We start from the raw sequence: 24,150 nt of genomic DNA, 5'->3' as shown, positions 1-24,150 counted from the left end.
AAAAATAATGCAAGGAAAATTAAAATGTAAAATCAAATGCGTACAATAGCAGCTAATGCTAGCATTTGCCAGAGAGGGAGAGATAAGTTATCCTTCATTACAACAGCTGACTTTGATAAATTTGGATTTTATCCAAGTCTTAAAAGCAAACTTTAATCTTTAACTTAACGTAATTAAAATTTCTTCCGCGTTCATAGTTTTAAGTTTCTCGCTGGTTAGCTAATTTTTCTTTTGTTTCGCTCTCACGACCAGCCGGCCGTTTTAAGAGAAACCTATCTAAGGACGTTTGCCTTTGTCGCCCTTTCAACATGTTGCGATCAGGACGAGCACAGGTGTCGTCACCAAGGGTTAATGCATGACCGCTAGCCAACTTGTCCGAATGTCTATTTTTTATAGTCTTGATAGATAGCACCTGCCTTTTTACGTAGTATCGTTTCAGTTACGCCGTCACCGGCCAATTGTTTGTCTTTTATCTAAAGCCTGAGCAGTCTCTCCATCAGTGGTCATGAAGATCGCTGCGTCGTTTAGAAACTATGGTTAGTCCTTTTGCAAACTAAATGCCTTGAATAAAATCCTTGTGTTTGATAATTGTGGATGTATTTCTGTCATATTGCTGAGCTAGCTCAATCACATATACATATTTTGTATATTTTTCAATAATTTTCCGTTTAATATCAATTGTTATCATTCGCTTTTTCTTTGCATTATCTATCCTTTTACTGGCAAACTTTCGGTCTACGTACGGTACTTTTAATTCACATAATTCAGCACTGAAAATCGCGCACAAAAAACATGGTACAAAAGTATAATCTGAGCAGTTGAAAAATACAGATTGATGCTGTTGTCATAAAACACCTCCGACATACTTGGCAACTGATTCATGTGCTCGTATCTCAAACATGGCTCGTATGTTAGTGCTAAAACTTGCTTGAAAGCTGGCTCGTATCTCAAGTTTCTCATACATTAGGGCACTCGTAAGTTGAAGTATTACTGTATATAAGTTTTACATATTTTCAATAAAATATGCAGTCTCAGATGCACAAACTATGGAAAAATTGAGCAGTTTTTAGTGCTAAGTCAATAGGAGATAATAGATCAGCTGATTCGCTTTGCACATCACCATGACGTTGCGTCATGCTAATTATAGGCCTCACTTGTTTTGCTTATTCGCATATCTAGGGTTTACTATATCTATGGACGAGCCATTTGAAAAATAGATCCCCAGCCTCTATTTGAAAGCCTCCTCCAATTGGCCGCCACCATAGAAAAAAGGTTGAAAAATACAGCGCCATGGCGTTCAATTAAAGGTTTTACGGTATACACATTTTAATAACATTTAATACAAAGCGCAACTCAAATAGACCATATTATTATCATACCAAAGAAATGATTTTACTTCTTTTATATTTTCCATATTTTACTTAATAAAAAAGTATGTTATTTTATACGGTTGACTCCGCTTTTTGTACTTCCCTTCTCTGGACCTTCAATTGTCCAGACATTTGACCAATGCTGCCAAGTCTGTCAAAAGAATGACGACTGACCGATAGGTAGATCTTGCGACAAATGACACAAGTGACATGCGTACGTGTGAGTTTTCTGCCAGTGTTCCACCCGCCTTGCCACTGTTTATTTTCATTTGTTATTGTTACTGTTATTAATATTATATTGTATGCTATTACAGGTATAACCATATTATACTCTCTCATGTATACTGTATATAAATATTGTTATAAATATTGTATATAAATACTGTAATAAATTTATCACCTTAAACCAGTTTTACTACAGCACACTGCCAGTGTTGCTCACACCACCCGCCATAGCCCCTGAAGCTGCAGCGGAAACAGCCAGTATTTCGACAGCAGAAACAGCCTGTGCTCCAGCGGCTTGAACATATTGCAGCATAGGAGTATGTTTGAGAGACAATATAAGCTGTGTAATGTACAATACTGTACAGTATTCAATTTTCAATGTCCAGACCTTTTCAATACCCGAACATGGCCCAGTCTGTATTCGATCGAACAAATAAAGATTGTCTGTATAAAAAAATATAATAAAAATAATAATAAAAAAGACCTGATAATAAAAAAGACAATTAAAGCATAAATAACAGTTTAATTGTCAACAGAATGAATATTGAAAATGAAATGTCAGTAAAACTTCGGTATATGATATAAAACTGTCATTTTAAAGGTATTTTAATGCAAGGAATGCGGTGATAGCCAACACAAATAATGGTGCAACAAGAATATTACAACTTATTAAATTTTTATCATATTTAGAAATGAACTTGTTTTCTCCAAATATAGCGCATTAGGGCCAGAGAATAAAAAGCTATAGGTATTCATCTTCAAAACCAAGGGGTTCACTGAGGTTCATGAACAAACAGATGAACAAATGTTTGCATTCTACAATATTGGATGGGTGTTGGAAAGTCAACCTTTGATGCTACTTACAAAAAGGTATTGAACAAGTACTTACAGGTAACCTGTTCCAGCGGGTCCCAACACCATGAATATGTCAACCAAAATATTCCAAGCAGTGATGAAGAGAAACCAGAAATAGCTTAGAGCTGAATCTCTCCTGAAAATATGAAGTTTTTTATCATTAACCCTTTCGTGGGCGAATTTTCAAAACTAAATCAGACTCCCATGGGCGAATTAATTTTCCAAAAAATCAATTTTTTTCAAAAGTTTCATACACTTTTCTGTGTGTTATTATGTGCATATCTCTATGTTTAAAGGTGCATATGTATACATGTATATGTCCATAGGCATATATATATATTATAAACAAATAAAAATGTATAACATAAAATATATGCTTTTCATAATAATTGTCTATTTACGAATGATATTTTCGAAAACATTCTCCTTTTCAAAGGCCCACATCACAGTCTTTGCACCATGTAGGCCTACTTATTCGTGTAACGAAGGGCTCCCACAAAAATGTACTTCCTGGATTGACAGGCTCAAAAAACTTTTCAAAATACTCTACTGGTTGAGCATCTACTGGAGTAAATACTGGGCCTGTCACTGCTATAAACTGCTGAATTGTAGGAGATTTATCTCTGTTTATGTTGGTTATATTCTTCCAGGCACTGGCATCACTCCTACTCACATCCTCATCATTACTGCTACCAGCCTTTTCATCACTGTCACTTCCAGATGTAAAGTCATTACAATCCCAATTCAAACCTGATTCACTGTCACCTCTAGCTACTAAATTTAAAAAGTCACTGTCATCTCTGAATCTCTTAGTAATTTCGGTACTAGTACTTGCTTTATGAGAATAATCTCGGGAGGTTCTTTTAGAAGTCGCCATGACGGTAAACTAAAGTCAAACTCTCAAAAAATTCGGTAAATAAAAGCTAAAACCGAAGCAAGAAAAATAAAAGATGATAAATTATTTAGAACAATTTTCTAATTTTTTTCGAAAGTTTATTTATTCATCACTGCTAAAAACGATCGTTTTTTATTCAACCTTGAAGTCAATTTTTGAGGCTAACTGAAACTACTATATTATATCGTAGCTTGCTATTGGTAAAAAAAGTAAACAAAAAACGGCATTTAGCTAACCAGAAACGGCAATAATAAAATACGTTACCGAAACGACAAAAACGTCGCACTGCCCATTAGCAGCCGTATCGCAAAGCGACAAAAACGTCGCACTGCCCGCGAAAGGGTTAAGTCTGTACTAATGATTACACCTTACAGACAGGTCTGTACTAATTATTGTATTTTACAGACAGGTCTGTACTAATAATTACACCTTATAGACAGGTCTGCACTAATTATTGTATATTATAGACAGGTCTGTACTAACTATTATATCTTATAGACAGGTCTGTACTAATAATTACACCTTATAGACAGGTCTGTACAAACTATTATATCTTATAGACAGGTCTGTACTAACTGTTATACCTTATAGACAGGTCTGTACTAACTATTATATCTTATAGACAGGTCTGTACTAATAATTACACCTTATACACAGGTCTGTACTAACTATTATGTCTTATAGACAGGTCTGTACTAACTGTTATACCTTATAGACAGGTCTGTACTAACTATTATATCTTATGAACAGGTCTGTACTAATAATTACACCTTATAAACAGATTTATACAAATTATTGCAACTCATAGGCAGGTCTGTGCTAACGAATCTATCAATGATACTTTCTCTGCTGTGTTTAAGTGGTTGAGTGCAGTCACTCAGGCCTGATAGAACAATTGATGCTTTTAATAAATGTTTATTATTATTTATCATGTGAAGACAAACCTTGATATGTATACAATCATCCCAACATACATATTTTCAACGTTAAATGTAACGTCTAAAAAGGAACTGATACAAAACTTTAGTAGATTTGATCAGAAAGTATCAGTGTATCACTTGTTGGTGTTTTTTATGTTTGACATGATCTGACTGGCAAGCTGTCTCCAGATTAAAATCAACAAAATTTAATCGTGGTTAAAACGCTCGGAAAAAAAATACGTGCTGATGTCACTAGCTGAGCAGCTGACTGTCTCTCTCTCTTTATTGATATCGGCTATTGCACTCGAGTTGCTGCGTAACTCGTTTCTATTCTGTCGGTCTCATTGTAACTATGGACGTCATAAGCACACTTTTGCTTGAATCTGAGCAATTTAATCCAAGATGAAGTTTTTCCAATTTTAATTTTGACAAATCTTGGCAATCAGGTCATCTCAAACAACAAAAACAATCACAAACAATAGTAAAATACTGGTATGTTTTGAGATAATCTACTAAAATATTACGCAAGCTCACCTTTAATTTTAGTTTATTATCAATCAAGTAAAAGGACGACTCAGTACAGTTACATTACCAAATGTCACAGCCAGAAATTTAATTAATACAAATTGTTTTACGAGATTTGTAATAGCTAATTGAAACTAAATATATTATTGCGGGATTATCCGGACACCAGCCAGTCTGCCCGAAGTATAGGGCGTGTTTATGGTCTAGTGTGCAGAGTATCATTCGAAAATCAAAAATGATAGTAAAATACAGACAGTAATCTACTAAAATTATATTTAAGCTCATTTCGCAGCAAATATTTGAGTCCCTACACACAAGGCTGAAGATAGTAAAATGAAAGTCAAGAAGTTGATTAAAATAAGTGTAAAGAAATATACATAACATACATGTAGTTAGTTTGATATACTAACATATATATATATATATATATATATATGTATATATATATATATATATGTTATATAACATATAGTATATAATAACATAGTTAGTTTGATATTGCGCAAAAATACATTCATGAAAGTTAAAATACAGTGGTCTGCAAAATAAACTGGATTCCTTTTGTTAGAAAGCTAAACTCATCATTTACAACTTTGTTACTCATTGTGAATTTAATCAATAAATGTAAAGTACATATTAAATTAATTATTCTTAATCTTAATTAATTAAATTATTATTAAATTAGTCTACATTTTGTTCTGATTTTAAATGAGTAAATCAAACAGCTATAAAATTATGTTTTTGAATAATTATGTATGCTAAAATCTAAACATTTCATTTTTTAATAGTTGAAGATAACAATCTGTAGAGATATGATCATATCACTTACATTTTTATGTGCTCAAATCAAGTTATTTTTACAGTTTCAAATAATCAATCAATAATCAATCAAAAACATAATTTTGCAGCTGTTTGTTTACATAATTATTTTAAATCAAGAAATAACAAGGATAAATTTCCTACATAATTTATGGTTATTGACTAAATTCCCAAGAAGTAACAATATTGTAAATGAGAATTTTGGTTTTCCAACCAAGAAGTTCAGTTTATTTTGCACACAACTGTATTTTATATACATGCAGTAGTAATTCAAATATTGTTTTTTCAGATTAGTACACTACATTGTTGAGCTACTCAAGTATTGTTGGTCAAAATCAATAAAATTAGATATTTACAGAGGAAAGGTATCAATAAAAATTTGGCTAGTAATGCCTGAGGGTCACAATGCCACCCCGACCTCAGAATTTGGACAGTTTTACTTTACTGGTTTCCATAATATTTTTAATCATGAAACTTACATCCACACATTATTTACATATAAATATCATCATTCGCACAATAGTTACCTATGTAAACAAGTGGATAGCCTTGTAAGTCTGCCATGGCCTATAACAGCAATAACAATGTACTCACCGGAAAGCGTTGTAATTCGGTCGCTGCCAACATAGGAAGCCTACTAGTATCCACCAGAGAAGATGGAAGATGGAAAGACCTAGTGATCTTTCGGCAGCAACTAATCCATAATGAGCCATAGCCAAGTAGCCAATGCAGAATAGAAAATTCAAAGTCAGCACAACAGCCCTCACTGCAAGCAGAAACCAGGCAACACTTTAAAGTTAAATTTCTACAGAGTACAAAATGAATCTTTAGCAAATTTTTGACTGCATTTGCTAACTATTAGCATACAAATTACAATACACCTGTGTGTGTGCACGGTCAAGATCTGCTAAACAAATCGCCCATTTTACTTATTTGGTAAATAAACATCAAGTAAGGTTTAAAACAGGTAAATAAAATGAATTAACATGTGTAATATATATGCAGGTATTTTTATATGTATATATATGTACACATAAAACATATATATACATGTGCATATACATAGCCTACATGTTTACATGTGCATATACAGTACATGTATACATATACATGTGTATAAACATGTACATATACAAACGTATATATGAAAAATATATATAAGCTTATATTCAGGTGTATAAATATAAAATAGATACATATATATATATATATGTATCTATTTTAGTATGTAGTAAATATATATATATACAATGGAACCTCGGTTCTCGAACACAATCCGTTCCAAAAGGTTGGTGGAAAACCAACTTGTTTGAGATCCGAAACAGGTTTTCCCATTAGAACTAATATATGTAAGTTTTAATCTGTTCCAAGTCGATTTAACAACTTTGGTAAAGTATTTATTAACATTTTACAACATAAACTGTACTGTATACTATATACGATAAATAAAAACTGGTAGATATAGATCGTGTTTAATTTTAATGAAATATTTTCTATCTATGATGATGAAAAAAGAAAACAAAAAGTAAACATTTCCTATGCTTTGCTCTTAAAACATCAAAAACATTAAAGGTTAGGATACAATACCAAAAATCGCAGAAATTGATAATAAAACGGTAAAAAAATGCAACAGATCAGTTACATCAAAAATCTTGTGAAAAAGAAAATAAAAACAGCAATGGCACGTTTACTTCACATCTTTGAAGAAGAATCCTCCACCAAAACAATTTAGAGTAACTCAACTGGAGGGGTCGTGTCCGAGAAAATCTCTTCGGTAGAGGCGACGTCCTCCCAGATGGCTCCTTTTTGTAAAGAATTAATGACGCAAAACTTCTCCCTTTTTTGGGAACCTTTCGAAAGTGGCTCATAACAACGTCGTTAAACGTATAAACATGCTGTTTCCAGAGCTGTTCCTAATGTTTAATTTAAATGCGCATGTTCCGGTTTGGTCACGAACCAAATTTGTGGTCGAGATCCGAGACGAAAATCTCAAATTTTTGGTCGAAAACCGAGTTGGTCGAGAACCGAAGCGTTCGATAACTGAGGTTCCACTGTACATGTATATATATATACATTCATATATGTATTAGATGAATACCCAGCATTGCACAGGTAATAAAAAACATTTTTACACCAAAAATTTAATTATAGTAAACATATATATGCAACATATACCATTCTAACATATAAAAGCAGGTGTTTATTTTTGTGTAATACACACTGTATTATTACATATATATATATTATATATATAATACTATTATTACATATATATATATGTATATATATATGTATATATATATAAATATATATATGTATGTATATATATATAAATATATATATATATGTACAAAACTTTATTTCAGAAGCTGTGCAATTTGATGTGTTTACAATATGACACCAGCATTTGGCAAAAGAATTTTAAAGATTTTTCTCCTCTTACACATAGCTGTTGGAGAAATGCCCTGAACATTACTATTATAGATAGAGTGCACAACTCCAGCTGACCTAATGACCAAAGCTAGCCTTTAACACAAAAATAAGTGTCGTTGATGAAACAACAATAAAATAGAAAAGGGGTAATTTTATATAACAATTACCATGTTTAAAAATAACAAGTTTGAAATTTTTATTGAAAATACAAGTCAAGCCTTACGTTTTTGGTTTGCTTGAAATGCAAGAGGTATTTGAAATAGTCAAGCATTGATCAATATAGCTGGTACAACAAAAGGAGTGACATATAGTTCGCTATAAATTAGAGCACTTAAAGGACACCGGCTCATAGAAAGATCTGCTGTCCGTACCAACCACTGAGGTTCATACCAACATTATGAAGCTTAATAATAATGCACCGCTTTGCTGAGAAAACAACTCCTACTGCAGCAGCCTTTCAGGAAAGAAAACTCCTAAATAGTACGTACATATATATGAAAAGTAGACAGTTTTAGCCACACGTCGATACTCTGGAGGTATATCCGTTTCGAAGTCCTGATGAAAGCATGGCTGTATGCAGCAGCCTGGTGGTAGGGGTGGGCAGTTGTTCTTCTGAGTGGCTACAACACATGGAGGACAAACATAGCGACCAACTTTAAACAAGTGTGAAAGACAATCAGATATTTAATAATAGTAGTTCATAAATATTAAAGAAAAGGTTTAATAATATGAAAATATAAACAGAATGTTTATTGCTTTAAGAACGCCATTCTCAATAAATAGAGAGAGATAATGGTGTAAGGGTTCTGGGGTTTGAGCTAGAATATGTACCCAATATCCCTCCAGCTGTATAAAGTTGTCTTACTGCTAGCTTGCCATGCAGTCGCCACCAAGCGATGAGACTTCATTGTACAGCATATAAACAATAAACTACACGGTTCGTAAACTTTATTATGAAGGAAACTTTACAATTCACAGATGGTTGGGTCCCTCAACGCAGAGGCTGTAGATGTAGAGAGTATGTCTATATATCAGCGAAGTCTGTGTAGAGGTACACTTAATAGTAAGTGTAGGTAACAGAGTAGAGAGTGTGGGTAAAGAGTACAAATGGATTGGGTGAGAATATGAGTAGAGAGTGTGCACAGGAAGTAGGAAAAAATCCTAGGTAGGGATTATGAATAGGCTCATTGAATAGGTAATATAAATAAAAAAAACATGTGTAGGGGGCTACGTGTAAGGAGACGGGTATGTGGTAGTATATGTAGAGATGCCTACGGATCCAGGTATGGGCAAGCGTTGAATATACGCATAAGAGTTACGCACATAAGAGTTACGTGCAGGGAGTAGGCGCAGAAAGTAGACTTAGGAAGTAATCGTAGAGAGTAGGCACAGGGAGTAGGCGTAGGGAGTACGCGTAGGATTGCAACTAGCATGTACGGGTCAAGAGTGTGAGTACTCAAATCCCAGCTGGTCCATTCCAAAAGCCTATGAGTTAACATTTCTGTTATATTTTAGTTATATTCTAATCTACATAGTTCACAGATATTAAATTTTGAATTACTATAAACATCTATTTGAGCTCCCTGGCGGTGTATTTTCAACCCTTCCCCTACAGTAGCGTTCTATTAGAGGTGATGTTCAAATAGAGGGTGACGCTTTATTTTTCGATTAGCTGGTCAAAATGCTGGAAAGATAAATTTAACCCTTTCACTAGCGAAGCTAATGTCACCTACGGTATATTTCGAACTCTCCTTCAATACGAGCCAAATGAATGCTGTCAGCCTCAAGATTTTTGCTAAATGGTTTTTCATATAAGTTGAAGTATCAGACTGAGTTAAACAAGAAACTAATTTGAGTAAAACGTATCAAAGAACACAATTGTTACTGATTTAGATAATGTTGCTTACAAAGTTTCAAGGAAAAATCCGATAAGCTTTGGAGCTAAACAACGGACTTCGATACGCCGTAACAATGGCTGCTATTGCATTGTGCATTGCTCATGAGGAGTATTCTCACCATTCATCAAAACACTTTATAAAGTCTTCAGATCAGGTTGTAAACCATCTTTTGGACGAATCTGAAGACAATGGATCGGATTTAGACCTTAATGATTGATGTCAAATCAAAGTGTAGTTTTGATGATTGTGACGATTGATCTTCAGAATCGATCGTCACAATCATCACTGAAATCATGGCCACAACTACAACAACAATGAATGAATTGATTGCTATCGATGTAGCTGTGTAATTATAAGTACCAATTGGTGAACAATTTTCTACTGATCATTTTCCATTATGGGTGGGTTTGTGAAGATCAAGCATGGTGAATGTCAAAATGGAGGTTTAATAGAGGTGGTGTTTCATTAAGGGCGGCTCTGTATTTTTCAACCTTTCCCCTATAGTAGCGTTCTACCCGAGGTAACGTTCAAATAAAGGTGGCGGTCAAATAGAGGTCTTACGGTACTTGCCCGAATGATCAAAATACACAACCTAAAACTTCCAGAATATTCTATTTTTATTCATCTACTGTTACTTGATCATCAGCTATGTTCATTATCTGAACTTGTAACTAGTTTTTAGTTTCAAATATTCAACAAATAGCCTCAGCTGTGATACTAATCACAACTACCTCGGGGGACTCACCATTAGTCTCATTCTTCTTTTGAAGTTCTTGCTCCAACTCTGCAGCTTTTCGCTCCAATTCCTCCTGGCGTCTCTGCAGCTCCGATGTATCTACTTGCTGCGCTGCAGCTGGCTGATACGGTGGAGGGTCAGAGAGACTTCGCTGTATGTTAGCTGCGTTGTCCATACTAGTTTGGGGCGGTGCTATGTTAGGTTGAGGCGGTGCCATCGTTTGTGGTGACTAAAGAAAAATGACACGTGGCAAAAACAAAGTCCATAAATTTGATGAACAGAATTTTGAGATAAGCAAGATTTTATTTACACTTAGCTGACACAGAAATTCGTTGAACCAAACAGTAGAATTTTGTTTAAATAGTTATCCCAAGGTTAAAGATGTACTTGCACAAAAGATCAGTAAATTTTATGAGAAAGTACCAATATTTTTTATTATTTGCAATTGTTTCTTTATGTTCGAGGTGATCTGGTTGCATGATGTTTCAAGATTAAAATCGATAAAACTTGATTGTGGTTAAAACGCTCAGATCAAGCAATGTGCGCGTATAGTTGCGAACAAACCAACAGAATAGAAAAATGTAAAGCATCCACTTGAACATGATAGCCAAGACCAACTATTGCAACGGTATCGACTAATGACACCACTTCACAGATTTTTTTTTTGAAAGTTTTAATGACGATGAAGTTTTGTCGATGTCACTCTCAAACATCCAGGCAGTCAGATCAGCTCAAACTTCAAAAACAATCTAAAAATGACAGAAAAATATCGACACATTCACATAAAATCTATTAAAATCTGTGTATAATAATCATTAAAGATGTGGTTGCATCAAATTTAAGTTGATCTTTAAAAAAGCATCTTTTTCTCTATCAGTTGATATGTTGTTTGTTGTGTTACGCGATCGCATTGCCAAGATATTTGAAGATTAAAACCGAAAAAATCTGATCGCCGTAAAAACGCTCAGGCCACAGAAACGTGCCCAGACTTGCCCAAAATGATGTCACGCGTTAGGCAACCTGTCTCTATCTCTCGTATTCTCATCGGCTATTTGCGATAAAAGTCTAGTCTTACGCGGCTATATTGGCATATATCTTATTTTGTATTTGCTCATGTTGGCTAGAATAAAATTTTAAATCCTGCTACAGATGCATTATTATGAATGTGTCAAAGGCCTCAAATAACGAAAATTGAATATTTGTTCTACTCACTTTCTCCAAATGTTGTGTAAACATTTGGGACCGACTACCAATTCTACCGGTCTACGGTAATTCTGTCAAGTCAACTATGTATTGTAGAACGAGGTCTTTGTATCAGCACAGTTCTGCAGCTACCCATACTAACGATACACAGCCTCCCATAAGTCCCGCCCACATTATGTCTGTGGCCTATCCTTGGGGCGGGGCTGTATATCATTGCCTACACCGTCTACGTACTAGTTTCTTACTAGTAGTATCCATACCGAATACTACCGAAGTGAAATAAGCAAGCCACGTCTTTGAAAAGAATATAGATAGGGATAGAGTTTTAAGGATGAGAAGTCTGCTGCAAACTGGATTTGAACTCACATTCTCCAGTTCTGCGGACATCCATATACCATATCCAATTCACTACAATATTCTGCAAATCATGTTTTGCATTATCTTCAACAATATTATTTTATTATATAATTTTTACAAGCAAAAATATTTTCATCTCGGCGTAAAGCTTTTATTAAAACTATTCATCAAGTCGTGGCCACTCACATAGTATTAGCTGATTCAATAAGACAAATTCATCTACTGCAACAAACTCAAACAAAACATCATGGCTTATGCAGCACACATTCAAGTCTCTCTTTCCCCTCTATGACAGTTTCCACACTGACAAAGCTTCTTCGGCTGGTGGGATGACATAAACATTCTGTAATCAGTAAAACAAATGCAATAAATATATGTCATTCATAGACATACCTGCCAACTCTCACGCATTGGGCGTGAGACTGACGCAATCACCCCAAAGAAAAAATGAAAATGCGTGAGATTTTTGCCCCAATTTCCACAATTTCATATATACTATCATTGATACATCAATTGCCCCAAAACCAAATCTCACGCATTGCCCCACTCTTGGGTTGGCAAGTCTGTTCATAGATATGTCATTCTAAAGCGTATCTATTGACAGCTTCCAAATTGGGAGTTAAATAGATTGCGAGTGTAATTTTAAAAACGAATAAACGTTTAACAAAGACACAAGTACGCCAAGCCAACGATTCGAAGCTTTGGTTCTGGAAGTTAAAGATTTGCATTGATCAATCGATTTTCTTCACTTTCTACAAGTGAAAAGTGAACATCTAATGTCAAATCATAAATCTAATTTACTAGATATAGATGCCACAGAAAATTTGAAGCGAATGTAGCTAGGCGAACTGATAAATAATATAAAACGATGATTAGTGATAGCAAAAAGTTATAATATTATTAATTAGTACATGGAATTAGTATTAGTACAGTTAATTTACCTCCATCCTGTCTTCCTCTGCAGCAAAACGCTGCTGACGCCTGTCAGCTTTGACCATAGGCTGTCTACTCCAATCTTTTACTAAAAGTTGCTCAGATAACTCTGAGTCGCAGTCGCTCGAACTTGAAGCCATTTTAAAACTATGTATAACTTAGTAATTGTTAAAACGCGTTGAAACAGTAACGGTGAGAATTCTCTAACGATGAGAATCTTCGAGATCACAGACAACGCGTTTTACGAGTGATAACATTTATTACGGCCTATATAAAAATTTCGCGCTCATGATTGGCTAACGAAGCGACCTCATATTTATCGCTCGTGGTTTCGTTTCAGATATCTTGCTTGTGATGTCACGAAACAAGCACCCGCTGGAATGTGAGCTTTTTAAAAGAGGGCCTCATTCAAACGCATATATCTCTGGACAGGGTTGGTCTACAAAGACAAAAATGGCATCAAATTGTAGCTGATGTTTTAGCGTTTTATGGGTCTTAATTTCATTAAATTGAATTTTTTGGCGCAACCACATTTTCAAGAATTTAACTCGAAGCAGGTGATCAGCAGTGAAGGTCGACAATTAAGAATTTTTAATCTCTGCTGTCTAAAGTACTATAACAGACCACCCTGTATACTCACCTACTTCAGAGATACACGCCACAAACAAAACAGCTGAACAAACCTGACATAAACATCTTGTCTACCCTATATCTAGAACATCCTCATATCATAAGAATGTTTTTAAACACTATTGAATTTGCATGTTATAATTTTATTTTTCTTACATGGCCTGATTAGCTGTCATCAACATTAACCAATAAAATAAAATCAAGATCAAATCAAAGTTAGTCTGCTACTTGAGCAACTCGCAGCTACTAGCAAAGAATTATAGAACTATTACAATAGGTTTACTTTATAGGAGTAGAATATAGTTTAAGAGATGCTAGCATTTATGACAGCAACAACAACTCCCCCCCCCCCCCCCCCCGTGATTAAAACTATGAGAGCACTCTCTGAGCTTGCATCACTAAAGAGTTAAAATTCACGCATAACTCTGCCTATCAGTATGAACAATATTAATCACGGTTGTATTAGTTCAAAAGTCAGCAAATTTCAATACAACTTGAATTCTTTGCTTTTTATCAATATTTTTAAATATTACTGAACATGCAGAAATTTCAATTGATACGAAAACAACCAGTTTTTTTGTAATTTTTTCTATGCTGTTAGGAAAACTGGAAAAATCGACTGGAGACAGGCAGCGTTATTGAAGAAGAAAACCATCATCATAGATGGAACAGGCAGCATCACAGAATTGACGGACAACACCAAAGAAAAGAGAGACAGCATTGGGGAGAGGACTGGCAGCATCACAGAGAAGACGGACAACATTGGGGAGAGGACTGGCAGCATCAATGAGAAGAGAGACAGCATTTAGTAAGAAAAAAGACAGCATGACAGAGAAGATAGAGAGCTTCATGGAAAGGATGGTTGGGATTACAGAGGCTACTGGCAGCATTACAGAAATAACAAGCAGCGTTACGGAGAGGACAGACAACATGAGAGAGAGCAAACTCACGTAAATCAGTAGGATTTAAAACCTAAGCAGTTACCAAAGTGTTACATGAGTAAAATGGTTTCCAAGGGCTGAGGGTTCATCAATCAGAGTCAACATATAAACTACAAACAAACCTGTACTGGCACAAGATCACTCAGGCTGACAGCATTGCTTGCATATGTTATATGGGAGAGATAACGCTAGCGTGATAACACTCTATTTTTATCTATTTTGTAAATATGACATCAAAGAGATGATGATGCAATCAAAGTGAGCATTCTCATGACCCTACCGTTCACGTGACTAGCCGCGCATGACTATGTCTAGAGTATAATCATAACTTGTAATGAACTTAGGAAGCGCATTCATTATATCATAACATAATGATTACAATAATTTAGTCAAAATTGACTATTTAACGATCGATTCCAATGAAAAACATACGAAAACGTCCTTGAGACGCTAATGACCAGTCTAAAAACACAACTATGTAGATAAGGAAACAGGGATAAGGTTTGAAAAGTTAGCTCAGGAATTTCCTTTAGATTCCCAAAATGGAGAGGTAATAATAACATATTGTCTATCAGATATGGTGTCTCGTCTCGCTAACATGAGAGTTGGCCTTCTAACAGTGCCTGTACTCTTATGGAACAATTGTATCTATTCAAGAACACATTCACCTTCGCTTAACCTCTGAATCACAAAAGAATTTCCCTAGACGATGGTGCGGATACAGGGTATTATAATAACTAGAAATTCCACTGTCATACAGCCCACGACCAAGTGATATTGGAAAAAAGAAAGGGTACTGATGGTTGAGAAATGCAATATTAGCAGTCAGATGGCACTGCAGTGCAATAGGATAACTGCAATGGTAGCTGTAATGTACTGGGTGTGGGTGTTATTATATACAACAAACAGCAATAATGAAAGGAAAAGATTACATGCTTATATCTCTCCCCCTGCAATAGGAGAAATGCAATATTGGCCAATATTAGAAGTAGAACGCACTGATATTATTAGAATAACCAAGATTATTAATATAGTAATAATAGAAAACCAATGCACAATTTTGTTTACATTTCAAAACGTCATAGCTAACAATATCAAGAAGTGATATTTATATAGATTTTTAGAAAATCTATTTAAAAAAGTGTTTGGTCATGACAAACAGCAATAATGAAAGGAAAAGATTATATGTTTATATCTCTCCCCTGCAATAGGAGAAATGCAATATTAGAAATAAAATGCACTGATATTATTAGAATAACCAATATTATTAATATAGTAATACAGTAATAATAGAAAACCAATGCACAATTTTGTTTACGTTTCAAAACGTCATAGCTAACAATATCAAGAAGTATTAAGAAGAATATCCAAACTTATAATTACATATCGTAATAATCTCATAAGAATTGTTAGAAAAAAATATCATCGTCATTTCCTTTACTTACACTGCGTTGAACATCAGTTAGAATACCAAAGTACTCAAATATGTCTAAAATGTCAGTTACTTTGAAATCGGCAAAAACGAAACGATTTCTGTACTCCTACGTTAATTACAGAAACCTTCGGCAATTCGACAATGCTATAGACTGGTGAAATGTGCACGTTATTTTTTCGTGAAATGCGCACGACTTAATCGTTCTATTTCCTGTCGCTTGGCGTTTCAATTTCCGGTCTTAACTTTGATAAAAGTGAGGCTTAGCAAGATTTAATAACGATTTTCATCCAAATAAATCTGTCTATTTGTGTATAATCCGATCAGATGGGTAAGTTTTAAGAGACTGTCGACGGCTTACAAAGACTTGGTAACATATTTAAATAGGCTTATATGTGTTTTGTATCGTTATTATACTTTAACGACTCTACAAAACGATGGTCAAATTTGTTGATGAAATTTTGAGACAACGGTTCGTCTCATTGTTGATGAATAATTTTCGGGAGTTGTGTGCACATGTGCATTTAGCATAAATCTCCCAACCAATCGCTTCGCTGGTGTTTGGTCATGGGACAATGCGCATGTCATACAAATATCCTCAATTTAAACATCAGCAATATCATTTAGGTCATTAGGCAATCAACCAGAAATCAATGCAGTTTTTGCATAAACCAGAACTCTAGGTTATGTTATTTCATTATTTGTATAAAGAGAATACTAAAATGAAAATGACTGTGGTTCCCGCAGCTAGACCAAAAAATTAATTTTTTATAGTCATATTTAAATGAAATTTTTTAAATCAATCCAGCAACTACTGTAACTTGCTGCCTTATTTCTGCTGCCTTTTTACATTCACACACCTGAGGAGATGGCACCGTAGTCTGAGATCGCCCTCCGAATGGATCATAGTCATCAAGGCTGGTCATCTTGGCAGCTGGAGGGTTAGCATCGCCCTTTAATCAGAAAGTAATCAATTAGAGCTGGAATCAATTGGTATTATTTGGTTATTAGATACAGGGCATGTAAACCTCACCTACATCACAGAAGACCAAGTCTAGCGCAAAAATGTTTTTTCTCCTAACTCGGACATAAAACACTATTGTAGCAGGGCATATATGTTTATGAGGTGTACACAATGTGTAGGAGAAGGATTAATAATTTCATACGCTTTGTGTATTAAATTCACTTTTTGTGTATTACATTCACTTGTTGCGTATTATATTCACATTTGCGTATTCCATTCATTTTTGTGTATTATATTCACTTATTGCGTATTATATTCACATTTGCGAATTACATTCATTTTTGTGTATTATATTCACATTGGCGTATTACATTCCACAATAAAAAGAATTAGCTATAATCATAAATGATGCAAGACTCAACATTGTTCAAAAAGAACACAATATCATACAAATCATCAGTAGATCATTTATGACGTTGGTTGGTAAATTTAAAACTCATAGCTTTGAGATCATGGGTCAAATCTTAGCTGTAGTTTGCTCAAGATTCAGGTCCCATGAAGACGTTATTTTTACTACTAGAAACAAGTAACTAGTTATTATTTTTAAGACAGCACCAGCGACCGCCATTGCTAAACATTGAGGACAGACCACATTGACTTGTAGCAGACTTTCAAAGAAGAACTCACCTGAAATGTTCGCTCATACGGGTCTGCGAATGGATTGCTCGTCGGCTCAGTCATAGTGAATAATACAAGGAGAAAGTAACAGACCTCTTGCAGTGATTCGCAGAGTCCAGCTTCCTTGTTTACCTGACCACGAGGATTAAGTTGTCATGCAGCAGCGAGTATGTGATAAATGGCAGGCATTGCCAATCATTTAAAATGATTACGCACATTTTATCTAGTGATGAGATCCTGGTTTTTATCAGCAAAAAATAGAATGCTGTAGGTAAACAAATGCTTGATATACTTGATATGCTCTATTTCTTTTTCTGCTATCGACCAACTGGGCCTTGCCTTGACCGGTTCGCTGTTGCATATAGGCCTCATCATCACCTCCTTTGTGTTGTTATATTTATTGTTTATTATTAGAAATTAGTTGTACACTCTTTTGTTGACAACCATGTGATGTGTTTACTACTTCATTATTTGTGCTATTTTCCTATTGATGAAATAAACAAACATACAAACTTGTGAAGTTGGACTATATACATTAAACAAACTTAAGCACATTAATTAGATTTAGTTTGCTAATAGTCAAAGTTACCAAAAAAATGTAAAAATAGCTTTGCGAATGTTTACGAAGAAAACACTAATCAGTTATTTTTTAGATCCTTGAAGGCCTGAACACTACCGAAACCCAGCAATTTTTCTCACTTAAAAGGTGAACACCAGCATAAATAATACTACAGAATACGTGTTGTCATACATTGGCTTTCCAAAGTTTCTGATCTTGACCAAATCAGATCGACCAAGGATTTAGAGATATTCATGTTACAATTGGTAAAAAAGCCAACAAACGTTTCTGCTGTGCTCTTTTTATTTCACAAAATCTGCTAGAATACATTAGTCTATTTTTTCATTAAAACTTTTCAAGATTGTAACCTTAATGTAGCCTAGCTTTTACTACGATACTTATGTTAAAACTAGTCAAAATAAAACAGGGATTTTTTTTCATGATTTAGTATCTTTTTTATTACAACAAAACACACAGCCAATCGCTACACTTTTTTATTCATAGTATAGAGTACACAAGACTTTGAGTGAACAGCTTCAGGGTGTGAGCTGCTAAAGATACAGCAGTACAATACAGTACACAACATAGGCTAGCCTAGGAATAGATATTTTATGAAACAACTACTGTATTTTACATGTTACCTGCTCTCTTATTACATATGTATACAGTTAATAGTCCGAAGTACTGAAAAATGCTTCTGAAAAGTTATTTTTAGACTTGGATTGAATTAAAATTGCTTAAATCAGTTATAATGAGAAAAATGGTTTACGTACCAAACAAATTGATTTTCGAACAGCCTTCTGGAACAAATTATGGCCAAAATCCGAGGTTTGACTGTAGAAGGAGAAACAGTTCAATTGGTGTATTTAAAATCTGAGTAGAGTAAACTATAAGAATTCCAGCATAGATGATGATTTATGGGCAACTCAAAAACATCAGAAAAAGAAACTGGCATACGGTGGAAATGGATAATAAATCTCAAATATCATCAGAGAAAAGAGTGATTGCGTTTTTGCCAGTCTTTAAGTACAGTCTTTACGTACAGTCTTTACGTACAGTCTTTACGTACAGTCTTAGTATCCCAAACATTTTACATCATTTATTACATTCATACATCGTTTTGAGAGTCAGCCAATTTTCAACCACTTTCTTAAACACTTTAGGCGGTGTACCATCTATGCCAGGAGCCTTCTCATTTTATATTGAACTAATCATAGCCAACATGAGCTCATAAACGTCTAGTGAATTATTCAAGGACATACAGCTGATTACAGTAAAACTTGATTTTGAGCCATTTCGCGTAAACCTTCAGGTACGCTTCCATAACTCTTTTGTCTCGTGCAGCTTGAAGCTCTTCAGGTTTTCTGCTTATCATAGAAAATATAACTCACTAAGAGTGCATTAAAAGCTTTTTACTGATTTGAGTACGCTTTTTGTTATTTTTTTGGCACAATACAAAGAAGCTTGTTTAGCATTGCTCCTTTTCTCAATAAGCTATGAGAGGAGCCTGGTATGCACATCAAACCAGTCCTAGTATTTCCTGTGATGTTATCAAGGATGTTGCTAGCAGCAGAATACAGCTTCCAACAAAAACCTGTCGCGGTTATAATGTGGTACCCAGAACATAAACCCTTTTAGTGAGTCGAGACAATGGTTGCCAATATAGAGGTAACAGAAAGATTTCACAGTTGTCATTGACCTGAGTTACTGATGCATGCCAAAGGATTCTCGATCATCCCATGAAAAAATTAAACTCTTTGTTAAAGCAAAGTTGTCAGCCTTGAAGCCATCATTCATACACTTTGTAGACAATATCGCAGTCATACCTTCTTTAGAGTCACCAGACTGTGTTAATCTATTGTAAGTTGATATGCATCTAATACTAATAGTATCCCTCAGGTCACTGTAAAATTATTCCTTGACCTCATTAGGGTTGATGATAGTAGTGACATACACGCTTATGAAAGTTGTGCAAGACATTTTTTGAAAAGGAGGTAGCATTGCCACTAGTCTATTAGTGACAGGTTTGTATTTTGTATTCAAAAAGCTGCGAATTTGTTCTAGGTATTCCAAACCTACCCTAGCTCAAAATCCAAAAATAACACACAATCCTGACTAGTAATGTTGTATATGGAGGCGTCTCTCGTAGACCTGGCTATGTTTCAGAAATTTGGGCTAAAGAAGCCAGATCAGCTTTAGGAGGCAAAGCCTTTTACACAGGATTGCAGGATTATGTAGCTTTCTCAGCTTATTGGGGCCCCTAAGCATATATGAACAAGGGTGTATTGGAGAGCATTCTTTCTCCTTCTAGCTAGTGATGACGTAGTGAGTGATTATAAAACATGGCATAGGTTAACTTGATTTGCAGGATATAAGTAGCAGTAGCGAAAGTGACGGGAATATGGATGTAGGGTTCAGGTAGAAAAGGCAGGGACTACACATGTTCCCGTCATCTTAGTAGGAGTGTGAGGTTTTCTTCATCTGGTCCTAAACGACTAGATGATAAGTTAGTAAGAACATTGAAGGTAAATGGTATAGAAGTTGATTTTGTGCTTGATACAAGTGTTGAAGTTTCAACAGTAACTAACAAAAACAGTCAACAGGTTAGATTTACAGTTAAGAGTGCCATCAACTGTTTTGACTGCAGTGGATGGTTCTGAGTTGAAGGTAGTGGGTAAAGCAGGGGTTTAGGTGGGAATTAGATACAGATCTATGGTCACTGAGGTTATGTTATAAAATGATTAAATCAAAAACTTTTTGGGCATAAATGAGTTGAGGCAGCTGAAACTATTGGCTGTTTTAAATGCATTATGTATGAAAGATTTCAAGTCAAATACATGGTTGCCATCTAGGCCTATTACTGCTGGTCTACGTTGACATCCTTTAGATGATGGCAAGTTGCAAAACTTGGCGAATAAATCTGATAAAAAGTTGACTAAAAAATTACCAATGAGAGATAGTACCAGCTCAGAAGAAGCTGATCCACAAACAAATGTGCAAGCTCGTAGCACCAGGCTTGCAAAGGCAGCTCAGGGTAAGCCACCACCTCTCCTCGATCAGGTGAGCAGCTTTTTTAATGAGGTTCAGTCAGGTTTCATGTCAGGTGAGGTCATCCAACAGTATAAACATGCCCTTGCTAAATGCAGGTCGATGATTGAGGAACAGTACAAGAAAGCTATTGCAGTTGTATAGGTCGATGAGGGCCAGCTCCAGTTGGAGATAGAGAAGGAGCAGGAGTTCAAGGATGCCTTGGAAAACTTGAGTACCCTTTATGACAAAGTTCTGATGGACACTAAGCTACCTGCTACCCAGGTTAAGTAAAGTTACCTACAAACAACCATCAATCTGTCAACGGGAATGCTCACTTAGCTCCCAACATCTCAAATCAGGTAGGTGCAGAGGATACGTTTCGACAGTAACCTGTACTATCTCCGAGGCTAGTAAGGCTCAGGCAAACTCATCTGCAGACAACCAGCTATTTGTCGGCGGAGAGGCTCATTTAGCTCCTTACACCTCAAATCAGGGAGGTGCGGAGGATGCTGTTTCGGCAGAAACCTGTACTACTTGTGAGGCTAGTCATGCCGAAACAGGTAGCATGGTAACAAAAAAAGGGTTTCTCTGGAGGCGCAGAATGGAGGCACAGGATGGAGGCACAGGATGCCCTGATAGAAAAAGAGCCAGGCTCTGAGGAGTTTAGGATCTACCCTATATATGATTCGAATCACCCGATGATGTCGGTAGGAGAAAGGGTGGCCCGGATGCCTGGTCAGTGTAGAAGAGAGCAGGCAAAACAGGAACATAGATGTACTCAGGACTTGCAGGTTAGAGCTGATGATAACAGGTTGGGACGGCGAATGCTACAACGGCCAGGGGAATAAGTATGAGAAGAGGATGACTCAACTCATACAAGTAAAGCCAGTTTCGATTGTAGCATGAGGATAACATCGGATTCACAGGCTATCTTCATGCTCATGTAGTGGCACTGCTCAGTGTGACTACACTTTGGCATGTAGACTTCAGGCTCTAATAGTGTGCCAGAGGACGATATACATGCATGTCAGACACCTTGTCTGAAGCTTGTTGCATTCTAAAATGACTCCCGGTGGTGGTAAATCCTATGTTTGAACCCTAATAGTTACAGTGCCTATGTTCAGGGCTTAAAAAATAAAAAGGCATGTTGTATATGGAGGCGTCTCTCATGCATCTGGCTATGCTTCAGGAACTTTGGCTAAGGAAACCAGATCAGCTTTAGGAGGCGTAGCCTCTTACACAGGCTTGCAGGATTATGTAGCTTCCTCAGCTTATTGAGGCCCCTAAGCACATATAAACAAGGCAGTATTGAAGAGCATTCTTCTTCCTCCTTCTAGCTAGAGAAGACGTGGTGAGTGATTACAAAACAACTGGTAGCATACACTTGGTAAAAAGAGTGTAGAGTAGCGAAGAAAGGTCAACACCAACGGATTGCCTGATTTGATTTCATGATCTTATTTATAACATCATACTGGTGTTATAAGTGTTATATGACCGGCACAAATCCAAGATTAACACGCAATTACTGACTAGTAAATAGGTGTGTAATCCTCACTCTTTGAATAGTGCATGTCGGTTAACACTTGTATATACTAGCATGGTCCCATCAGACCTGTTACATACAAATATGTCTGAAGGTCAGCCCTGTCATCCACGCTTTATAATCTACTCGTTAGTCTGTTTTAAACCTTTGGAGAGATTTGCAAAAACTGAACCATTGCCTCGTAGTCAAATTAATAAGTTCTCCATCTTCACTGTAAACTATTTTATCATTAGGTTTGCGAGTTTAACAACTGTTACAATAGCTATTGTATTAATATTGATGTATATGCTGATGTTTTCGTAACTAGTAATTCAGACTCAAGTTATTGCGTAAAAGTAGTTAAATTGTATCGCAAGAATTTGTGTATATAATTTTAGAGATCCTCTCCGTCACGGCGTCTGGGGCATTCACCCTACCTCTCCATATATTCCCATCAAATTAATCGGGTGTTAGGATTCAAATCAGTGCGTTCAGCTTCCATCGCTGCTGCGGTATTTTAAAAACATAAGCTTTGTAGTAATTGCAAAATCTTCCGGTTTAGGAAATTCAATAGACTGTGTCGGATCAGAGTGCTATTGGAGAAATTGGAGAAAATTCGCAAGCATTAAACATAATATTTGCATCATTAATCGTACATGCTAATGGGTAGCTGCGAACCAATTTAAATCTGTGTGAGCCTATTGCAACCTCAAACTCTGAGACAAATAAATCCCTGCTCACCAAGTTATGCTCTAGCCGATATTCGATAGACGTGTTGACGACCAACGGGCAAGGTGTAAGTAAAGGTGATAGATTAGTAGTCAGGGTGACAGGTCTATGTTCCGCACGCCTATGTTCCGCAAGGCCCTATGTTCCGCACTTTTCCGCAAAATCGGATAAAATTTCAGAAAAGGACAGACAACTTCTAAAGCAAATGCAATTATTGCTGTTTAAATTAAAACCATCGTTGCGAAATCACGCCGTCGGGAAAATACAAACCGCTCTGCTGAACTTGAAAGAAAATAAAAAGATCTGACGTATGAACGTTCACTAAAAATTAGCAGCGATAATACACGAATTATCAAATTAGAATACGCAAAAAAACCATCTTTTCCAGTCATTTTTATCTTAAATTAATATAGATAAATTCAAAGGCTACTTGATTTTTCTATTTAATTAAATACAAGTGTTCATGTAAGACTACATTTCTAATTATAAAAACCAT

General features: G+C 35.6%; 1 protein-coding gene across 1 annotated transcript in view; it reads right to left on the bottom strand.

The window, feature by feature from the left end:
- The window catches only part of LOC137387405 (secretory carrier-associated membrane protein 2-like), a 28,602-nt gene extending 5,207 nt beyond the window's left edge, over positions 1–23,395 (bottom strand). The window contains exons 1-7 of the mRNA XM_068073820.1: positions 23,363–23,395; positions 17,824–17,946; positions 17,033–17,125; positions 10,686–10,905; positions 8,531–8,662; positions 6,204–6,375; positions 2,485–2,586 (exon numbers count right to left, since the gene is read on the bottom strand). Of these exons, the coding sequence (XP_067929921.1) occupies positions 2,485–2,586; positions 6,204–6,375; positions 8,531–8,662; positions 10,686–10,905; positions 17,033–17,125; positions 17,824–17,946; positions 23,363–23,380 (860 nt within the window). The 5' untranslated portion in view covers positions 23,381–23,395. The remainder of the gene's footprint in view (positions 1–2,484; positions 2,587–6,203; positions 6,376–8,530; positions 8,663–10,685; positions 10,906–17,032; positions 17,126–17,823; positions 17,947–23,362) is intronic.
- Between the last annotated feature and the right edge of the window lie 755 nt (positions 23,396–24,150).

Source organism: Watersipora subatra, chromosome 2 (genome assembly GCF_963576615.1).
Source record: "Watersipora subatra chromosome 2, tzWatSuba1.1, whole genome shotgun sequence".
Classification (NCBI taxonomy): Eukaryota; Metazoa; Bryozoa; class Gymnolaemata; order Cheilostomatida; family Watersiporidae; genus Watersipora; species Watersipora subatra.
Note: the sequence above shows the minus strand (reverse complement) of the source record. Positions and strands in the feature narration are given on the sequence as shown.